The sequence below is a fragment of the Pseudochaenichthys georgianus genome, chromosome 18, assembly GCF_902827115.2.
Source record: "Pseudochaenichthys georgianus chromosome 18, fPseGeo1.2, whole genome shotgun sequence".
Lineage (NCBI taxonomy): Eukaryota > Metazoa > Chordata > Actinopteri > Perciformes > Channichthyidae > Pseudochaenichthys > Pseudochaenichthys georgianus.
In genome coordinates this window covers 4,012,992-4,034,270 of record NC_047520.1, presented here as the reverse complement: position 1 = coordinate 4,034,270, position 21,279 = coordinate 4,012,992, and the positions used below count along the sequence as shown (strand labels likewise).

Below are 21,279 nucleotides of genomic sequence, written 5' to 3'. Positions count from 1 at the left end.
AATAAAGCCTTACTTTGTTTTAAATATGTGTGCACTAAGGGAATAGGCCTATTTAGATTCAAGATAAACGACTTGTTTTAAGTGTTTTAGTGTTTAATATATGCCTGCTATGTTATCAGTGTGTTTTAGATATCCTGCTAAGTGGATTATGTTTGCTTTAGGAGATAGCCAGGCCAGCTGTTTAAAGCCTTAATGTTAAGCTAAGCTAACGCGTTGCTAGCTGTGTAGCTTCATATTGAGTGGACAAAGCTATGCTAGCATGCTAACATGGGACCTGATTAGATTAACAATAAAAAGAGACATAACTAACCTGTAACACAAAATGCTGTTTAATCAGGATGGAATATTTTGAAGTAAATACTACAAAAAACATACCTCAAATAACAAAATATTACGATAATAATGTAGTGATCAGAAAGTGTTGGCTAGTTAGCATATTGGGTCTTCAGAACTGCATGAATACTACCAAATCTGAAATATATCTCTGTATGCATAAATCCTATAATTACCAGAGACTGGCATTTGAGTTTAAATAACCCTCTAAGCATTTCAGCAGTTTTATAGGCTACAACTTTAACACTATTTGTTGTACTTCCCATCAGTAATGTGGTGTTGATGCACTTAATTATGTGGATACTTTCTGTGGGAAGTGAGGGTGTGTCTGGTCTGTCGTGTGTATTTAACCTAGAAAACTATGACTAATAGTTGCAAACCAAACAGTGCAGGGTGTACAGTTTAAGTCCTGAATTTCAAGTCATGCATCGAAACTCAAAACAGAACACAGAACACACACAAAAGTATTGTGTTTGTTTTGAGGATATAAATCGTTGCATGCACTTCCTCTCTATCTGTTCCTGTGCACCTAACTTCCTATTCACAATATAGTACAAATACTTCGTTTCTGTACTTAAGTAAATTTTTCTGGTATCAGTACTTTACTCCACTACTTATTTTTCTGACGACTTTTTACTTTGACTTCTTACATGTTGAACACAAATATCTGTACTTTCTACTTCTTACATGTTGAACCCAAATACCTGTACTTTCTACTTCTTACATGTTGAACACAAATATCTGTACTTTCTACTTCTTACATGTTGAACCCAAATACCTGTACTTTCTACTTCTTACATGTTGAACTCAAATACCTGTACTTTCTACTTCTTACATGTTGAACACAAATACCTGAACTTTCTACTTCTCACATGTTGAACTCAAATACCTGTACCTTCTACTTCTTACATGTTGAACTCAAATACCTGAACTTTCTACTTCTCACATGTTGAACTCAAATACCTGTACTTTCTACTTCTTACATGTTGAACTCAAATACCTGTACTTTCTACTTCTTACATGTTGAACACAAATACCTGTACTTTCTACTTCTTCCATGTTGAACACAAATACCTGTACTTTCTACTTCTTCCATGTTGAACACAAATACCTGTACTTTCTACTTCTTCCATGTTGAACACAAATACCTGTACTTTCTACTTCTTACATGTTGAACACAAATACCTGTACTTTCTACTTCTCACATGTTGAACTCAAATACCTGTACTTTCTACTTCTCACATGTTGAACTCAAATACCTGTACTTTCTACTTCTTACATGTTGAACTCAAATACCTGTACTTTCTACTTCTTACATGTTGAACACAAATACCTGTACTTTCTACTTCTTACATGTTGAACTCAAATACCTGTACTTTCTACTTCTTACATGTTGAACCCAAATACCTGTACTTTCTACTTCTTACATGTTGAACACAAATACCTGTACTTTCTACTTCTTACATGTTGAACACAAATACCTGTACTTTCTACTTCTTACATGTTGAACCCAAATACCTGTACTTTCTACTTCTTACATGTTGAACACAAATACCTGTACTTTCTACTTCTTACATGTTGAACACAAATACCTGTACTTTCTACTTCTTACATGTTGAACTCAAATACCTGTACTTTCTACTTCTTACATGTTGAACCCAAATACCTGTACTTTCTACTTCTTACATGTTGAACTCAAATACCTGTACTTTCTACTTCTCACATGTTAAACTCAAATACCTGTATTTTCTACTTCTTACATGTTGATCACAAATACCTGTACTTTCTACTTCTTACATGTTGATCACAAATACCTGTACTTTTTACTTCTTACATGTTGAACCCAAATACCTGTACTTTCTACTTCTTACATGTTGAACTCAAATACCTGTACTTTCTACTTCTTACATGTTGATCACAAATACCTGTACTTTCTACTTCTTACATGTTGAACACAAATACCTGTACTTTCTACTTCTCACATGTTGAACACAAATACCTGTACTTTCTACTTCTTACATGTTGAACACAAATACCTGTACTTTCTACTTCTCACATGTTGAACTCAAATACCTGTACTTTCTACTTCTTACATGTTGAACACAAATACCTGTACTTTCTACTTCTCACATGTTGAACTCAAATACCTGTACTTTCTACTTCTTACATGTTGAACACAAATACCTGTACTTTCTACTTCTCACATGTTGAACTCAAATACCTGTACTTTCTACTTCTTACATGTTGAACACAAATACCTGTACTTTCTACTTCTCACATGTTGAACTCAAATACCTGTACTTTCTACTTCTTACATGTTGAACTCAAATACCTGTACTTTCTACTTCTTACATGTTGAACACAAATACCTGTACTTTCTACTTCTCACATGTTGAACTCAAATACCTGTACTTTCTACTTCTTACATATTGAACTCAAATACCTGTACTTTCTACTTCTTACATGTTGAACTCAAATACCTGTACTTTCTACTTCTTACATGTTGAACTCAAATACCTGTACTTTCTACTTCTTACATGTTGAACTCAAATACCTGTACTTTCTACTTCTTACATGTTGATCACAAATACCTGTACTTTTTACTTCTTACATGTTGAACCCAAATACCTGTACTTTCTACTTCTTACATGTTGAACTCAAATACCTGTACTTTCTACTTCTTACATGTTGATCACAAATACCTGTACTTTCTACTTCTTACATGTTGAACACAAATACCTGTACTTTCTACTTCTCACATGTTGAACACAAATACCTGTACTTTCTACTTCTTACATGTTGAACACAAATACCTGTACTTTCTACTTCTCACATGTTGAACTCAAATACCTGTACTTTCTACTTCTTACATGTTGAACACAAATACCTGTACTTTCTACTTCTCACATGTTGAACTCAAATACCTGTACTTTCTACTTCTTACATGTTGAACACAAATACCTGTACTTTCTACTTCTCACATGTTGAACTCAAATACCTGTACTTTCTACTTCTTACATGTTGAACACAAATACCTGTACTTTCTACTTCTCACATGTTGAACTCAAATACCTGTACTTTCTACTTCTTACATGTTGAACTCAAATACCTGTACTTTCTACTTCTTACATGTTGAACACAAATACCTGTACTTTCTACTTCTCACATGTTGAACTCAAATACCTGTACTTTCTACTTCTTACATATTGAACTCAAATACCTGTACTTTCTACTTCTTACATGTTGAACTCAAATACCTGTACTTTCTACTTCTTACATGTTGAACTCAAATACCTGTACTTTTTACTTCTTACATGTTGAACTCAAATACCTGTACTTTCTACTTCTTACATGTTGAACTCAAATACCTGTACTTTCTACTTCTTACATGTTGAACTCAAATACCTGTACTTTCTACTTCTCTCATGTTCCAAACAGCTGGTTCCTTTAGTCTGAATGTGTGTTTGGTGCGTGATCATTATTCTTTAGAGTCACTGCGTGCCTATTGGTTGGAACACGATCCGTGTATCCATCACTTCCTGGTCTTCTCTAAAGAAGAGGGACCAATGGAAACGTTGTCATGTTGCCGTTGTTCAGCATGGAAACATTCATTAGCTAACAATGACATTATTGTTCTATTGATATAAAGGGAGGTCAGGTACTCTTTAAAGCAGCTGCTAGCTATGGGTACTTTTTACCACATGTCGAAGCCCATACTTCTTTACTTTTACTTGAGTAAAGAAGTTTAGTCAGTACTTCTACTTAGTGTCTTTGAACACGAGTATCCGTCCTTCTACTTGAGTAAAGGATGTGTGTACTTTTGCCATCTCTGTCCTCAGGTAACATGTTACCAGAAAAGCAGTTCCAGTGTACCATCTGTCAGCAGCTGTTCACCGACCCCATCACCACTCCCTGCGGACACAACTTCTGCCAAACCTGCATCGAGAATGTTTGGGACAGCAGTGATGTCTGCCAGTGTCCCACCTGCAACAGAACCTTCCTCTCCCGTCCTGAAACAAGCGTCAACACCGCCTTCAAAGAGCTGGCGGACACATTGAGAAACATCATAGCGTGTAAGTCTGCTGCCCCGCCGTGTGCAGCCAAACCAGGCGAGGTGTTGTGTGATGTCTGCGCGGCCACCTCCGTGCAGGTGAAGGCGCTGAAGTCCTGCCTGGTGTGTCTGACGTCGTACTGTGAAACCCACCTGGAGCCTCACCAGAGAGTCGCCACCCTGAAGATCCACAAGCTGATCGATCCGGTGAAGAACCTGCAGGAGAGGATGTGCAAGAAACACGAGAGGCTGCTGGAGATGTTCTGCAGGGACGAACAGAAGTGCGTGTGCCAGTTCTGCACCGAGACCGAGCACAAAGGACACCAGGCCGTCAGGATAGAGGACGAGAGTGCGGAGAGGAAGGTGAACTGTTCAACGTAGACTGTGTGTTATTGATCAAGTTATAGAAAGTCAATGCAAAGACGCAAACCACGACAACACAGGCAAAGGTTATCCTGACCACAAGCAGAGGTGACTGTATTGTCTATTTTACTCTAAACTGTGACTAGGACTCTTATGGCGCGTTTCCACTGCAGCGGGTAGCTCGCTTTAAGCGTGCCGAGCCGTGCGGGGCCCGTTTTTGGTTGCGTTTTCACTTGGCCTAGTTTTGGCCCGGGGCTACTTTTTCACCTTTTTTCTGGCCCGACTAAATCGTGGTTCTAGGGCCAGGAACAACCGGGCCGAGTCGGGCTGAGTATGCTAAACTAGAGAGAGAATCGCTGGCAAGGGGGCTACAACTACAACAAGATGAACATATTTGACCGTGATTTAATTGTAATACACGTTTCAAAATGATGCCGAAGTAACAACATACTGATACCGGTTAGTAAAAACCATGAATTAATGCTGTGACAAGTCTGCAGACAGACGGCAGAGAAACACCTTTTAAAATGCGTGTTTTCTAAATGGAGCTTGGCTAAGCTAACGTTATATATGCTCCGACTGTCCACACTCCCAACAACGGCCTGCAGACATAAATAAACCAGCGACTGTATTCTCCATGACACAGGCAGTCTGTGGTTTGGACTTGTTTAACTTGTGTCTAGTTTCTGAACAGATATGAAGAGCTGTGAGCTCTGAGTGCTAAGAGCTAACGGCTGTGTTGTTTTTCTGGGGCTCTCATTGAAGATGACGTCACGGCTCCGCCTACACTGCGTTACTATAGTAACTGCCCCAGTTCCTAAACTGTAATGGAAGCGCAGCGTTAAAGTGAGCCGGGCCTAATAAGGCCAAACCAAACCGAGCGAGGCCTGCAGTGGAAACGCGCCATTACTTCTCTAAAAATGGACAACATGCTGGTTTGAAGAACTGTTCGAACAAGCTATAAAGACTATAAAGTCAAAAGGAAAATCTTTACTGTGGTAATAAATCAAGTGAGAAGTAGAGTCAGTTGCTCATAGACTTTTATACAATTGGACTTCATCCCCCTGATGGAGATAACGCAGAGTGACGCTTTGAGGCCTTCAGCATTGGCTCTACAGGCATCTAACTGAGGTACTGAAACGTGTTCGAACAGTCAGTCAGGACCTTTATCCTTGGTGATAGGAAATTAAATACACAACAAAACAAAGCACACGCATAATTCAGTTTAAAAGGATGTACAGAAACACTTTTTTGGAAAAATATGAGAATGAAGAAAGGTAATTGAAGATGAGAAATGATTGTATGTGTATGTATAAATGTAAATGTATGTAGGAATAACTTGCATAATGATTTAAAGGACAATCATTGATCAAGTAAGGGGTGGGAATTAATAAGCATTTGCTTCCTTCTACTCCCTTTCGGACACATATGATTTATTATTATTATTAATATGAAGAAATGTTTTTGTTTTTTTGTTGAATATACAAATATTACCATGAATATGGATAAATACTGTATTATAACAATACGGTATTCTGTTTTTCACATTTGTTATTTTTTAATCTGTTCGAAATAAAGACTGAAAGAAAGAAAGAAAGAAAGAAATTATTTATATTTACCTATTTCTGTTTTACATGTTTGTCCAATGGTCTCATTTGCTAGTTCTGTTGGTGAAAAACGTACTTTCTTTCGACTGAAAGTTTCAATTTCTGTTCTTCCTAAAAACAGGTAAAAATAAAGAATACTGAAGCAGATTTTCAGCAGATGATCCAGGAGCGCATGAGGAAAGTGGAGGAGATCAACAACTGTCTGAAGCTCAGCAACGTGAGTCGTAATCAAGTTAAATGCCTAAATATTTGTATTTTAACTGCACAATAACACTTTTTTTCAAATGTAACATATTAATGTTTCCATTTCTTATGCCGGTCCAGACGAGCGCAGAAAAGGAGCTGAAGGAGAGCGACCGTCTCTTCACGTCTCTGATTCGCTGCGTCCACGAGAGACAGACTGAAGTCGACACCGAGATCTCAGAGAAGCAGAAAGCAGCCGAGAGGAGAGCGGAGGAGCTCGTCGGTGATCTGAAACAGGAAGTCTCTGAACTGCAGAGGAGGAACGCTGAGCTGGAGGAGCTGAGGGACTCTGAGGACCATCTGCACGTCTTACAGGTTAACACTGGATCTTCAGGTTCCAGTTTAGGCTTCATAAACACCTTTGTCACCATGGTAACATTTACATTTCTTCACCGTGTTTCCCTCATATAGAGGTCACCCTCTCTTATGTCCTCTCCACCCACCAAAGAGTGGATGGAGATCGCTATTCACCCCGAACTCTGTGTGGGTACGGTGAGGGCAGCCATGTCTCAACTGGACAACACTCTGAGTAAAGAACTGAATAGTCTGAAGAAAGAAGGTAAAGTGTAGAAAAAGTCCTCACTGAAATTAAACATCATCCTTCTTATGTCTTCATTTAGCCTCTCTAAAGTTTTGTTTCAATTCCATATCTAAAATGTCTCATTGTCTTCTTGGCAGAGATGAAGAAGATGCACAGATATGCAGGTAGGACTTCACTTTAATCGATGTTTGCTTGCCATGTTTCGGTGAAACGCACATATTGGATTGCTATTGGTAGGTAAGGTAATATGGCAGGACTTTGCTGCCCACTTGTGGTTGTGTCACAGAATGACAGAAACCTGAGGAAACCGAGATAATAGGGCTGAAAGCAATCACTGAAACAGTCCCATTTTCCTACCAACTAACCATTATGGCACCGGAATAATTTCAAAGATACTTTAATTGCCTTAAACGTCTGAACATTATGTACAAGCATGGAGAAAAGTGGTAAATGACTCGTAGTGTAGAAGTGATCGCAGTGGCAATGGTACTATCCTGTTGGTTATTTGCCCCCAAGGTCAGTTCTTGATTGGCTGCTCAAAGGTATATTTGCGATGTAAACATTTTCCATGCCACCTTAACATGCATAATATTTGGTTTAGAACTCTATATTCAACTTAAGAGAAATAGCATTATGGGAGTGAAGTCAGAAATGCTCCGATTATTTATGAAAATCTGTACTATTGTTGTAAAAAGTCTGATCAGTCCGTGTTAGAGTAACTGCACTATATGTGTACAGAAACAGACTTAATCAGTAGCAGGAAGTGGATGCAGAAGAGATGTTTTTTTCAGTTTCCTTTCTATTAATTAAACGTTTCTCCATCTTATCTCCTTAGTTGATGTGGTTTTGGACCCAGAAACCGCCCATCCAAACATCGTCCTGTCAGCTGACGGGAAGCAGGCGGGTCGGGGCGAGCTTCTGCACATCGTCCCCGACAACCCCAAACGTTTCGACCCCGTTATCTGCGTTGTGAGCAAGAGAGGCTACCTGTCCGGGAGGTTCTACTTCGAGGTCAGGAACCTTTTGGTTGAATGAACCTTCAGAATCTTCTCTCAAGGACTCAAAGTCAAAGTCAACTTTATTGTCAATCTTCCAGTTTGTGTGTACAGACAGAGAGATTGAAATTCTGTTTATTTATTATGTCAATAGAAATAGTGCAAGGAGAGTCTATATACGAGTAATTGGAATATTGTTATATACAAGTTGCAGACAGATGGATGTTCTTTCAAAAGTTCAGGTGTTCAACAGTCTTGCTTTGACCATCAGGTTGCAGTTGGGCCAAAGACCTTCTGGGACCTTGGCGTGGTCAAAGAGTCGATCAACAGGAAGGGGATGATCACTTCCAAACCGGAGAACGGCTATTGGACGGTGCGTCTGAGGAACGGAGAAGAGTACCGAGCGTTGGACTCCCCCTCGGTGCTTCTCTCCCTGAAGAGGAAGCCTCAGACGGTGGGAGTGTTCACGGATTACGAAGAGGGAACCGTGTCGTTCTTCAACGTGGAGGCCGGGTCTCACATCTACACCTTCACCGGGTGTATGTTCTCCGAGAGGGTCTTCCCCTTCTTCAGCCCGGGGGTTTTTGATGATGGGAAGAATACAGCGCCATTGGTTATCAAAGCGGTAAATCATGAGACATAATGTCGAGGCTTTGAATGCTTTCTGGTGCTTCAAGAAACCAACTGAACGGATTGAGAATTCAACAGGTCTTGTTGTCTGGGTTTCTACTGTACGTACACCAACAGTTTCAATTAAGATCGTTATGAACCACAACCTCAATACAAGGACATTTGAACCTTAAGGCCTAATGGGAAATGTTTAACTGTTGCTACCGAACTATAGCCAAACTATTTCCTAGTTGGAGAGAAGATAGATCTCAAATGAAGGAAAAATAATATTCCAATCCAGGACAATTGTGCGCCATGTTGCCAAATGCCGAACCTAAACTAATCATCAAACTTGTGCTTGAATATAAATATAGTATAATAAAGGTTGTGTGGTGCTATGGACTCGACAGGCTTAGCATAGCATTGTTGTTTCACTGCAGCCTTTTGAGCGAATTATTTACATCTTTGACATTACAAAGACTATTGGGGACGCTGATTACAATTTAAGATACACAATGTAATGAGAATAATGCTACAGCTAGCATGTTTGGCTAGCATATTTGTTTGTGTCTTGTTTGTTTTGTGTGTCTCACCTGGTGATTCGTTTTTGAAATAAAAAAACTAGTTTAAATCCCAGAAACCTTTTATGTTTTGCAAAACCTTTGCATCCGTCCCGACAGAGCGACCCTGTTTCCATGTGCTTTGCATTGTTAGAGGACATACGCCTCATGCAAGGAGGATTAAGTAAGACGCATTCATTACATACAAATATAGAGCGCAGTATTCTTTTACTAAGTCAGTGTCTGTGCAGCTCTCACTGCTTTCTCTCTTGTAAAGACCGTCTGATTTCTTCATCACAGGTACGTTTTACCATCACAATTATATGATGTCATAGTTAATCATCCATTCATTTGTTTTGAAGATAATCAGTCTTGAACTTTCTTTCTGTGTGTTTTATTTTACTATAGAAATTTTAAACCATGGATAGAAGAATGTTTGGCATTTTGCTCTTCTCAGGTGAGGTGAAGAACATCTTGCTGTAACGCATGATTATTAACGGCCTAGAGATAGTCTTTTATCGACCTTTACCATACTTTTGCATTCTGCATTATACATCTATTGGGTACTTGTACTTTGACTTAACAGATAACGATACCTTAAAAACTAAGATTTCAAATAAAAGAACACATGATGAGTTTATAAAATACAATAATCTGTTAAAGATTAAACCAGGAGTTTCCAACATATTGGTTTGTGACCATGAATTCTCTGAAGGTCGTCTTGCCCTCTTTACTTCTAACATTGATCCAATTAAACACCTGTTTAAGGCTCAAAAGCTAAATAATCCAATATCTCTAGAAAAATAAGAGAAGTCCAAAGTAAAAATAAAATGTATCAAGCAGAACTTTTTTCTACTTTTCTAGGCCATACATGTTCTTAAAAAGACATTGGCGGGGAAACATTGTCTAAACATTGTTGTACTTATTAAGGGAATATCTATAGTTAAGTACATTTATTGGGTACTTGTACTTTGACTCAAGATACTTTTAAAACTAAGATTTCAAATAAAAGAACACATGATGAGTTTATAAAACACAATAATCTGTTAAAGATTAAACCAGGAGTTTCCAACATATTGGTTTGCGACCATGAATTGCAGTTTCTCTGAAGGCAGTCTCGCCCTCTTTACTTCTAACATTGCTTCAATTAAATACTTGTTGAAGGCTAAACAATTGATTCCAATATCTCTCAAAAAATAAGAAAAGTTAAAATAAAATAAAACTTTTCTAGGACATACATGTTCTTAAAAAAAGCATTGGCGGGGAAACATTGTTTATACATTGTTATAAAACGGACAAGTCAAATCAAGCAATCTGATTGGTTCTTAGCCGTGATATAATGAGGGTAGAATTGTAGTTACTTTTCACAACAAGTCAGTATCCCTCCGCGTCTGAGAAAAGCTACAACCGTTACAACTGTTACATTACGTCCGTTACGAAACTAACTAACTAACAAAACTTAAGATGGAAACATGTAAGGGATAATGTGCAGCAAGGACTTATTGACCGTTGTTAAGGACGCTCACATCTGCAGAGAGAAGTCCGGTCGCTTTGCGTCGGGCCGAACCACACCCTTAGCTGTGATATACCACGGCCTGTCGTGAGCTATTGCTTAATTGTACTGGCCATCAAGCTCTAACTCTTCACCCTTCAGAAGGGAACTGAGAACTTCCACACCACCACTATGTGCAATATAAATACCATTACCATCATTACAAAACACGGTCCCACTTTACAATAAGACTACTCTTACGAATAGTTTGTAATTAATGTATTAATTAGGTTGTGAACACTTAATAAATCATTAATAAGCTTTTATAAGACATGAGATAAACAGGGCAACTAACTGTGACCGGTTGCTTGCCAAATAGTGAGCCCACATGTATCTGTACTGCTAAGCCTTATACTGGCTAGCTTACTTCGTCTTCTTCATCAGCTAGCATCCTTGGTACCTGTTGTTCACCGAGTTGATTCTCACTAAGTAGCCAATATAAGGCTTAGTCATCTTGCCAAATAGTGAGCCTGTGTTGATGTATGACTATAACTATGTTAGAACTGGTTTACAAATGGTTCTTAATTATTAAAGTGTTTACAACCTAATTCATAACCTAATTATAAACCCTTTATACGGGTAGTCTTAATGTAAAGTGGTACCCAAAACACTCGCTGCTATATAACGCTGCTATGTGCAATATTATTATTATTAATAATGTATATGATAACGTGCAATTACATATCCGCCACTACGTTTTTTTCTACTAAATATTGGTAATAATTACATATTTACATAATTATGTGACATCTAGTTTCCTGTAGATATTTAATGGCTATGTTTACTGCACTGTTAGTGGCCTACAGTTTTACTATATGCTGCTGTGTTTATTGTATTTTTGTAACTCTGGAACAATAATTTCCTTATCTTTATTATTATTATATTATTAAAAGTCCCATGTCATGGCCATTTCTACTGATCATAATTCCATTGTTGAGGTCTACTAGAATAAATGTATATTGTGCAATTTTCCAAACTCACATTGGTTTCTCACAGCATCTCTGTATAGTATGTGTATTCCCCCTCTGTCCTCAACGGCTTGTTGGAGCTCCTGCCCCCCCCGCTCCTCGCAACTTCCCGCCGAGTGTGTGTGTGAGGAAGTCCGCAGATTGGTCCAAACGTAACGGCTCCGTGGATTGGTCAATTTGGACCAATCAGCGGAGCCGTTACGTTACGTCACTATACCCAAATACGTCACTATACCCAATAAGTAAACAATGGAAAAAGAGAACTCTCCAACGAGGCGTTCTGGGGCAGCAGACAGGGCTTCTCTGTGTTAGAGTTGTACTCGCTACAGGGTGCACTTTGAGGGTCTGTGACTCTGCAGACCGTTCACATGCAGAACAACCTTCATAACACACAAGGGGACGGGTAAAGATAACCAGAAAAGCATGCATGGGACCTTTAAAGGAATATCCTAAAACTTCTTCCACCCCTGTCCACAGGTGTGTTCCACGTTGCGTTCCCTCTTCATCGTCCTCGGTACAACTTCATCAAAAAGTCCAAAACGTGGCTCGAGGCCCGTCAGCACTGCAGGGAATATCACACCGATTTGGCCGCCGTCAACGATGAGCAGGACCTCATGGATCTAGGTAGTCTCGTGGATTCTGAATTCTCACAGGTCTTCATAGGTTTGCAGAGAAGTTGGGGATGGTCAGTGTCCGACGCTGACAACCACAAAGAGGGAGATCCGTCCTACTGGAACTGGGCGAGAGATGAACCTGAAGGAGCCAAACATTGTGCGGTCATAAAATTCACTGGAGAGTGGTTTGCTGCCAGTTGCAACACTCGTAGACAATTCATCTGCTACAACGGTAAGTATGCTCTTTGGTCCAAACACAATTACACTTTGGTTTAACAAGTTACATTTCATTGAAAAATGTAAAAACCCACTGAAACTAAACCAGAGAAACCATTATTTATTTTATTGAATTTTACCTCCTTGTGTCTATAAAATGTTATATGTTGCAGCATGTACCTTTTTAAAGTTCTTATAATAATCTGAGGGGAATTTCTTGTAGTTCGTTTTGAACTTGTGATGTGTCTTTTGTAAAGCACTGCATGTGTTGTAGGAAAAGTGCCATATAAATAAAGCTTTATTATTATTATTATTATTATTATTTGCAGAATCCACGACCGATCTCTCTGAGAGGATTGTTTTAAATGACGACTTCATGGACTGGGCCTCGGCTCAGGCGTACTGCAGGGAGCGGCACACAGACCTGGCCAGAGTTAGAAACCAGCTGGACAACGAGGCGCTGCAGGGTTTACAGATTCTCTTCTGGACGTGGATCGGGCTGAATGCAGAGTCCTGGGCGTGGTCCGATGGGAGGGAACCATCCTTCATACCCTGGAGACCTCAGGAACTCTTGGGAGTCGCTGATTGTGCCGCACTGGATGTCAACAGCAAACCTCTGGGAATAGTAGACAAGGATTGTGCTGAAAAACTGCCCTTCTTCTGCTACACTGGTAATACGTTTCTGCCATCAAACCCGACTGTATGATATAATAATAATAATAGATTACATTTGTGTATAGCGCCTTTCAAGGGACCCAAGGCCGCTTTACATGGTGAACAAACAAATAAAAGGGCAAATAATAAGGTAAAACAAATTGAAAACGCAGTAGGAGTGGAAGCAGGGGCACGGGGACGGGTTAGGGGTCAAAGGCCATGTTGAACGAGTGAGTTTTTAATGAAGACTTGAAGATGTCATGATGATATGCTACATCTCAATATGTGTAGTGATGAGAAATGCTACTGATATGCATTGTATATGACAAAATTAAGATTTTTTTAAAGGGGAATAGGGACATTATTTTTCCATTATATCATATTTTACATATCCAATCCAGCTTTATTTATAGACCAAAGTGCTGTACATCAATACATATATAAAAAGCAGCATAAATACTTTTAGACAAACCGATAGGATATATATATATATATAGACTCTCCTACTCTTGGTAAAGATGAGCATACTTCCCCAAAATGTTTTACTATTCCTTTAAATAGGCAAATATATTGTCCCTTTTTTCTTTTTTAAAGAGCCAAGGAAGAAGTATTTGGTTGAAGTGAAGCTGACGGCTGACGACTCTGTGGACATGACGGATCAAAATGTGTTGGATTCAATCTTGAAAACGGTGACTGTTCACATTTTAACCTTTGACAACTTGTACGGAGTCATTCAATTGTTCGAAAAATCTCAAATCCTCCCTGACAAAACCCCTTTAAATCGATGAACATATGTTCAATATAGCATTTTATACCTCTTTTTTTATGCCTAGGTGGAAACTAAACTGGGCGCCACTACAGATGTCCAACTGCGCTGGAAGAAGCTTCCAGAGATGGAAGAAAACTCAAAACAATAGAAGACTGAAACACCTGATTTACAATGTGTTCCATAAAACACACATTTAGTTTGATTTTGTGTCATATTCCTCGAGGGCAGGGGTGTCAAACTCAAATACACAGTGAGCCAAAAAATAAATAAATGGGTGCTAGTCGAGGGCCGGACTGGTTCAATGTTTATTGCAAAACTTATTGAAATGAACTTATCGCACATTTTAAACCTGGAACTAACAAAGCTTAAATTATTGCCTATAAAAACAACTTTAAACATTAAATAATCAGGTGCATTCATTTCTTATGGCTCTATCTGCAGCTTTTCCAGAGTCATTTCTTATGATTACATTTTCCCACAGGCCAACAACAGCTTCAACAAAACTATTCCCCTCAAAGAAAAAACCAAACATGCCCTGTTGTCGTGAGAAAGAAAGTGCAGAAGGAAGCATCCATGTAAACTCAGTGTGCTGCTCTGTGATGCTAGCTCAAGCAGATACTTGGCGTCTCCTCTCGGGTGCAAGGTCATCAAAGTTTGGGGTCCGGCTCTGAGCGGAGGAGACCCTCAGGATTGAGCGAAGGTGTGCGTGCAATATACCGGCGGGCCAGATCTAATAGTAATTAGAAATTATCCTGTGGGCCGAAATTAAATCCACCAAGGGCCTGATTTGGCCCCCGGGCCTTGAGTTTGACACATGTGCTTTAGGGTGATGTTATATCTGAAAAAAACCATATTTAAACATTAGAAAATAACAGAATTATTGTAAAATGTATGCTACTTTCAATTAGTGTCTTCATATTTAAGTAATGTTAGTTTATATAACAGATGTACAATATCCAGAAAGTAGATGCAAAAATATTGTATGATGTTTGCATCTACAACCTTTCCCCTGAAAGAGTGTCAAATGTAAGGACCGTTTTCAGTGATGACATTAATAAAGTTTTACAAAACGCTTGAAGACAGATGTGTTTCATTTGTCCTAGCAGTGAGAACACATTTTACATTCAATTTAAATCTTACTATCTGCTTTGCATCCGGATCAGTGACAGTACATTTCCATTTGTCTTTGCATCCTGGTGCTCAAGCCTTAGAGTTTTTTTAATAGATCAACCATGATGCTGGAATAATTTAAATATAGTTAAAATCAAAGATCAGGCTGCTTTTAGGGGAGAATATATAGTAATTTAAACTAAAATCTATCTCATGGACCTCTGCAATTGTAGTCGTTAACTAGAATTGGAGTCCGTTGTAATTACTTGATGCCCTGAATGTTGATATACTTTGTTATTATCACCTGCAGATCAATATTCACACCCTCTGAATCACCGAAGATAAAACTTGCTTTTTCTTTGCACGACATGCAAGACAAGTTAGTTAGCATTGGCAACTTTTATGAATGGGTGATATAGTAAGTTGAGTAGTAGTGGTGACGAGCCATTCGTTTTAAGTGATTATATATACACTAATGAGCATAGTTCAACTTCATATTACATGAAATCTCTGCCAATAAACACCACTTTATTCTACACATAGCATAGGTCGTGAAGGACCACATGGTTCTGGTTTTTAGCACCATACTACAGTCTGCGGTCTGCCTTTACGCTGTTTTAAGCATTTGACGTAATGACGCAATGACGCATAGACTTGTACGTAAAGAAGGAGGAAGGTGTAGCCTCTCTCCAACATGGCGGCGACCATAGATACCAGCAATGCCGTTCAGGCTACAAAGAAAAAGCATCTCGGGATCCCCGAAGCTATTTTTGTGGTGCGTAAAACGGGCATGTACTGCTTTAGGTTGTCAGAACTCCACATTGACGTCTGAAGGGTGAAAACACAAGTGTTATTGTTGTGGTTTGTGTGTGGGCGCGTCATGCTGGCTATGAGCTAGTTAGCTTAATGCTAACCCTGCAGTGTGTGCAGGGCGGCTCCTCACGTCCATCTATGGACATCATCCCAGAGTCTGTGTGTGTGTGCGAGCTGCTTCTGCATTCTACTGCACCTCTTTTCCTCTGTAGGCTTTTAAACAACTGCAGTTAGCTACATGTTAGCCTAATAACTCTGCTAATTACAGTCTGACTAAATTAGCATTAGCTGCCTCCAACCTCTTCCCTTTTTCAGGAAATATCAATCCTGTGGAAGGATAATTCACATTTAGTTACTGAAGTAAAAGTATACTTTCAATTCTCCACTACAGATTAACGTCATGCATTAAGAAGTAACTTATCAACATTATGTGAAATTACTGAGACAGTAGAATGTGTCAAGTCAGTGTTTTCCTAATATATATATGACGTTTTTGGATTGATACTACGATAGCATCATTAATGTATTGCACTACTATATATCTGTAGATGTTTCACCATTGTAGTAAAGAAGCATGAAAATAATGTATCAAGTAATAACATTCACTCAAATTGTATGTACTGTATTGTAAGTACCTCAGTTAATCATTCCCTTTCTGTATACAGTAGAACACATGTACCTCCTGATCTGGTGACACCATGACGTTGGAAGTGTTCATATATAGATTTAACATTTACCCATATAAAAAAAGAAACATCGTTTTTTTATTGGTGAATTGTTTAACTAAGGTGCACAATTTTCAGTAAAGAAATTATAATGATATGTTAATGTCTGAGGTAGTTTTAAAATGGTTTTGCTATGTCATCGGAAGTACCCAACAGTCCGTTCTACCTTTGCTGCCTTTGACAAATGTTTTTACGGCAACTCAAAGTGACCCAACTTAAAATCTATGCTAGATAATTTCTCTGCTAGGTTTGAATGTCCCGTCTCTTCTGATGTGTCCCACAGGAGGATGTGGACTCCTTTATGAAAAAGCCTGGCAACGAGACGGCAGACTCTGCGCTGAGGAAGCTGGACGAGCAGCACCAGAAATACAAATACATGGAGCTCAACCTGTCCCAGAAGAAACTCAGGTAACGCCAACAAAAAGAGACTTCGCCTACTCGCGTAAAATAAGTTGGAACTAGTGTTTGATAACTGAAAAAACTAGACCGTCTTACTGAAATGTTTTATTCTTGATGTGTAGGTTGAAAAGCCAGATCCCACAAATCTCACAGACGCTAGAAATCCTGCGACACATGCAGAAGAAAAAGGTGTGTATAGCTTTTATAAACTAACATTAATATAGCAAACTCAGTATCCTAACTGATGCTATTTTTATAATTATTTAATCATGTTTTTATATTGTATCTGCCATTTTATTTAATTGTATTTCTTTTTTTTACTATTTAAAAACTGTGTTTGGATTATAAGACCCAAAAAACCCAGATTGATAAATGCCAAGATATAAATATCGGTACATTTTCCCAATATTTATCTTAAAATTCTTAGTTTTTCAGCTTCACATTCTTTAAAATGTAACAAAAGAAAATATTTATAAGCTGCAAAAACAACCTAAATATGAATGGTATTTTCTTTAGATCTTGTTGTATATTTCTTTATAAACATTTGCAAGGCTGTCAATTAGATACAAGTGTCAGCGTAAATCAATCTGAGCATTGAAAACAGGCTCAGCTAAATAATTAAAATGTGTTTATTTTGTTCTCAGGACACCAAAACTCCCATGGACACGCACTTCCTATTGGCCGACAATGTTTACTGCAAGGCTTCAGTGCCGCCCACCGATAAAGTGTGCCTATGGTTAGGGGTGAGTAGCGCTTAGATTAGAGTCGGTTGTATTTCCTGACGTGTGGTCCGAGACCCTGCATGAGAGCTGTTTTACTGAGACATAGGAGAGGGGAAGTCGGAGAACGCCATAACTGAAATCCTCTCTTCCTCTTTCACTCCTTCCCTCCCCGACATTTCCCTCCGAAGGCTAACGTGATGTTAGAGTACGACATCGATGAAGCCCAGGCTCTGCTGGAGAAGAACCTGTCCACGGCGTCTCGTAACTGCGAGACACTCGAGGACGATCTGGACTTCCTGCGAGACCAGTTCACCACCACCGAAGTCAGTATCCTTCCACGATGTAGTCCCCTCAGGTTGGGCTTACCGCAGATTCTAAGTTCTGTGGAGGTGTTTTTTTTTTTTTTACAGGTATTTTTCAACACAAATGTTTTAATATTGATTTCCATAAAGGTGGGTGTGCATTTGTGTTGAAATGGTGCATTGTTGAGGAGCTTATGATTTAGAGAACGGTGACATCTGCTGGTTAAACTTCAATGATGGATGGATACAATCAGTTGGGAAGGGGGACCCAGTTACTGTCTTTCTATTTTGGTAAAAAAAAAAAAAATGTTCCAGAAGCATTAAGCCCCATAAAGGTTTAACATATATTAAAGGTTAGGTAAAACAAATCTCAATTGAGTCAGGTTACCCACATGTACACACTGCCCTGCATGATACTTGAGGTAAGGGAACAGTTTTAATGAGCTGAACCTTTTTAAAGATGTTTTTTAATTTGTCTTAAATATCAGCCCATTTTTTAATTAAGGAATGCCAGAGTGAATAACCATCTCAATTTTCTCAAACAATGTCGATATTAAAATGTATGAAAACAGACAATCCTCACATTTTAATGACCTGGAACCAGTTGTTTTTTTCTGAAACATTTCTGGTGGTTTTATTATCTTTGATCCATGCATCTCATGCAGTGCTTCAGCCCAAATGTAACCCTAACCCTCTTAAATAAAAAAAGTAGTCTTGCAGGGTTCTTACGGTCATTACAAACCTGGAACAGTCATGGGAATTCAAAACGAGATTTCCAGGCCCTGAAAAAGTTACGGAAAACAATATTTTTCCCAACGTTTTGGAAAAGTCATGGAAATGTAACTAAAGTTGTATCAAATATAATTTATATTTTATCTAATCGCCGACATAGTAATACTATAATGTTAATAAATACTGTATCGTATCGTAATGAAATGTAAAATGGCGTTTAACTCACGAGGTGTTTTGCTGGTGAGAGATTTGAGTTGCGTTAGCGTGTCGAAGCTAGCAAGCTACTATTGGATTTGTTAGATAGGCTCAACATGTTTCAGATGCAGACCTTATTTTCCTGTTCCATGTTAAAATAAACCATTTTCAGGGGAACGCTGAGAAATTATTTTTGGTCATGGAAAATGAGGTAAAGGTCGTGGAGAAGTCATTGGTGAAAAAGTGTATGAACCCTAGCCTTTGTATTTGTAGATCTTACAGGTTACATAATCCTGCCTTCAATACATTATAAAATAAAAATGCAAAACACTGTTTTTTATTATGAATGATTCTGCCACATCCTGCTGCGGTCGTTCCTCAACTCCCGCTCCCTCAGACATGGCACGAGTTTACAACTGGGACGTGAAGAGACGGAGCAAAGAGAACCTCCTCAAATCTGCAGAAAAGTCTTAATACCGACGGCGTCCACATCCCGTCTGCTAACTATGTTCTACTCGCATAACGACCCAGTCCCCTTCAAGTCATGTGTATGTTCACCCCAGAGCTCGGTGGAGAAGAGGGCATATTTCAAATATCAAAGTTGATTGAACTCATCGAGATTAAATCACTCTTCATTTGAAATATGCCCTCCGTGAAGTCAAGCTTCCACCACTGCTGTTTTCAGTTGATTTGTTACTTTTTAAAGTATTTTTTTCAAGTAAAAAATAACAAAAACAAAGGCAATTTTTTTGTATTCTTTTGATTGATTTAAGTTACTCCTATCTTTGGCAGATGTGTGTGTGAGGGTTTTCTTGCATCGTCTTCCTGCTCCTGCTTTTCCCTCCTTACCGACCTGCACTTATTTTTGTTGTCCCTTTTCCCATTTTTTTTACCCGAGTTGTTTATTGAAACACATCCATTATACTCGGTAGATTCAGACTTATAGGATGATGACAAAGTGGTTCCGTTTTCACTCCGCCATCTCTTCCTCCTCAGCCGCTGTTCTGTCTGTATTTATTTGTCTCTCACTGTATTCGCTATACGATGAATGAAGTAAAAGAAGAACATTTGGGCAAAGAGAAAATACCTTCACCTGGTGTGTTTATTCCTCTGATTTGAACAGATGGGTTAGAACATGTTTTTGAACCCTGTGGTTTTTAAGCATGATCAGTACTTAAGTGCAACATTTATTTACAGCAACTTACGTACAATTAAATATGTCCGGTATATTCCTCGGGTTTCATAAGTAGTCTTGACATTTTGGCAAATTCATTCAAGAAATTAAGGACACTTTTGAAAAATGAACCCTTTATTTTCACATTTTCTTTGTATTTGAGAAACCCGGGAAGGAAACCACAACAAAATGTATTCCTCCAGCTCGGGGATCAATCGTACTTATGTTATTAGATGTTTTATTTGTTCCTTTTGTAACAGCGATCAATGGTGGACCTTTTGTAGAAATAAATTTAAATAATGTCTATTAACCTCTTGATCTAACTATAATGTTAACAGAGGGATCATTGTTGCAATCTTCTGGGTTTAAACAGTAATATATTTAACACCGATGTAGATAATGCTTACTTAAACACTAAAGATAATAAATTCAGCTGCAGGAAATGCAACAACGTTACTGTAATTACTCTTAATTATAGTAACAGGGTTGCAAATCTGATTTTAAATCTACGTTCACTCATGGAAACCAAAAATATCAATGAAATATTTCCTCGTTGTACTCTTCCATTAAGTCAAACGTGCTTTGCTTCCTCCTGTAGCTTTCTCCATAACTTTTCCTTCTTCCACTAAAACCATTTTCCTTTCATGCATCTTGTCCTTTTGCAGGTTCTTACTTAAGATGGAGAATCCAAATTAATCTTCAAGTAGAGGAAACATTTGAAGGCATTTTAACGGAACACAAATGTGCAGAAACCTGCTTCTCAGTTTTTTAGGATATCAGATGGTGTTGTGAAATGTGTATGCCTCAGTGCTTCCACCCAGTGGTAATGTGTGGAACTACTCCACAGCAAGCATTTGTTCTAAGTATGTTTAAAGATGAAGACAGAGGGAACTAATTGTAATTGCATCCTAATGATCAAAAGAGAAATACTTAGTAAGGAGGTCATAATATTTTTGACTCATGGAAGTTAAGTTTCTCCAGCTCTCCCCAGGTTGGCAAAAAAATGCATCAGATTGATGCTTTAAAATATGG

General features: G+C 38.6%; 2 protein-coding genes across 2 annotated transcripts; both read left to right on the top strand.

Moving 5' to 3' along the window:
- The first annotated feature begins 4,177 nt into the window (after positions 1-4,177).
- LOC117463676 (E3 ubiquitin-protein ligase TRIM39-like) lies at positions 4,178-9,329 on the top strand. Its single transcript, XM_034106047.2, has 7 exons — positions 4,178-4,747; positions 6,476-6,571; positions 6,679-6,912; positions 7,009-7,156; positions 7,276-7,302; positions 7,974-8,149; positions 8,405-9,329. Exons 1-7 carry the CDS (start codon positions 4,178-4,180, stop codon positions 8,774-8,776), a joined length of 1,623 nt encoding a protein of 540 aa, XP_033961938.1. The 3' UTR covers positions 8,777-9,329.
- A 6,521-nt stretch (positions 9,330-15,850) lies between these two features.
- vbp1 (von Hippel-Lindau binding protein 1) lies at positions 15,851-19,817 on the top strand. The gene is made up of 6 exons (XM_034106474.2): positions 15,851-15,960; positions 17,007-17,131; positions 17,245-17,311; positions 17,767-17,865; positions 18,033-18,171; positions 19,471-19,817. The coding sequence occupies exons 1-6, from the start codon at positions 15,880-15,882 to the stop codon at positions 19,545-19,547; spliced, it is 588 nt and encodes a 195-aa protein (XP_033962365.1). The 5' UTR covers positions 15,851-15,879; the 3' UTR covers positions 19,548-19,817.
- The last annotated feature ends 1,462 nt before the right edge of the window (positions 19,818-21,279 follow it).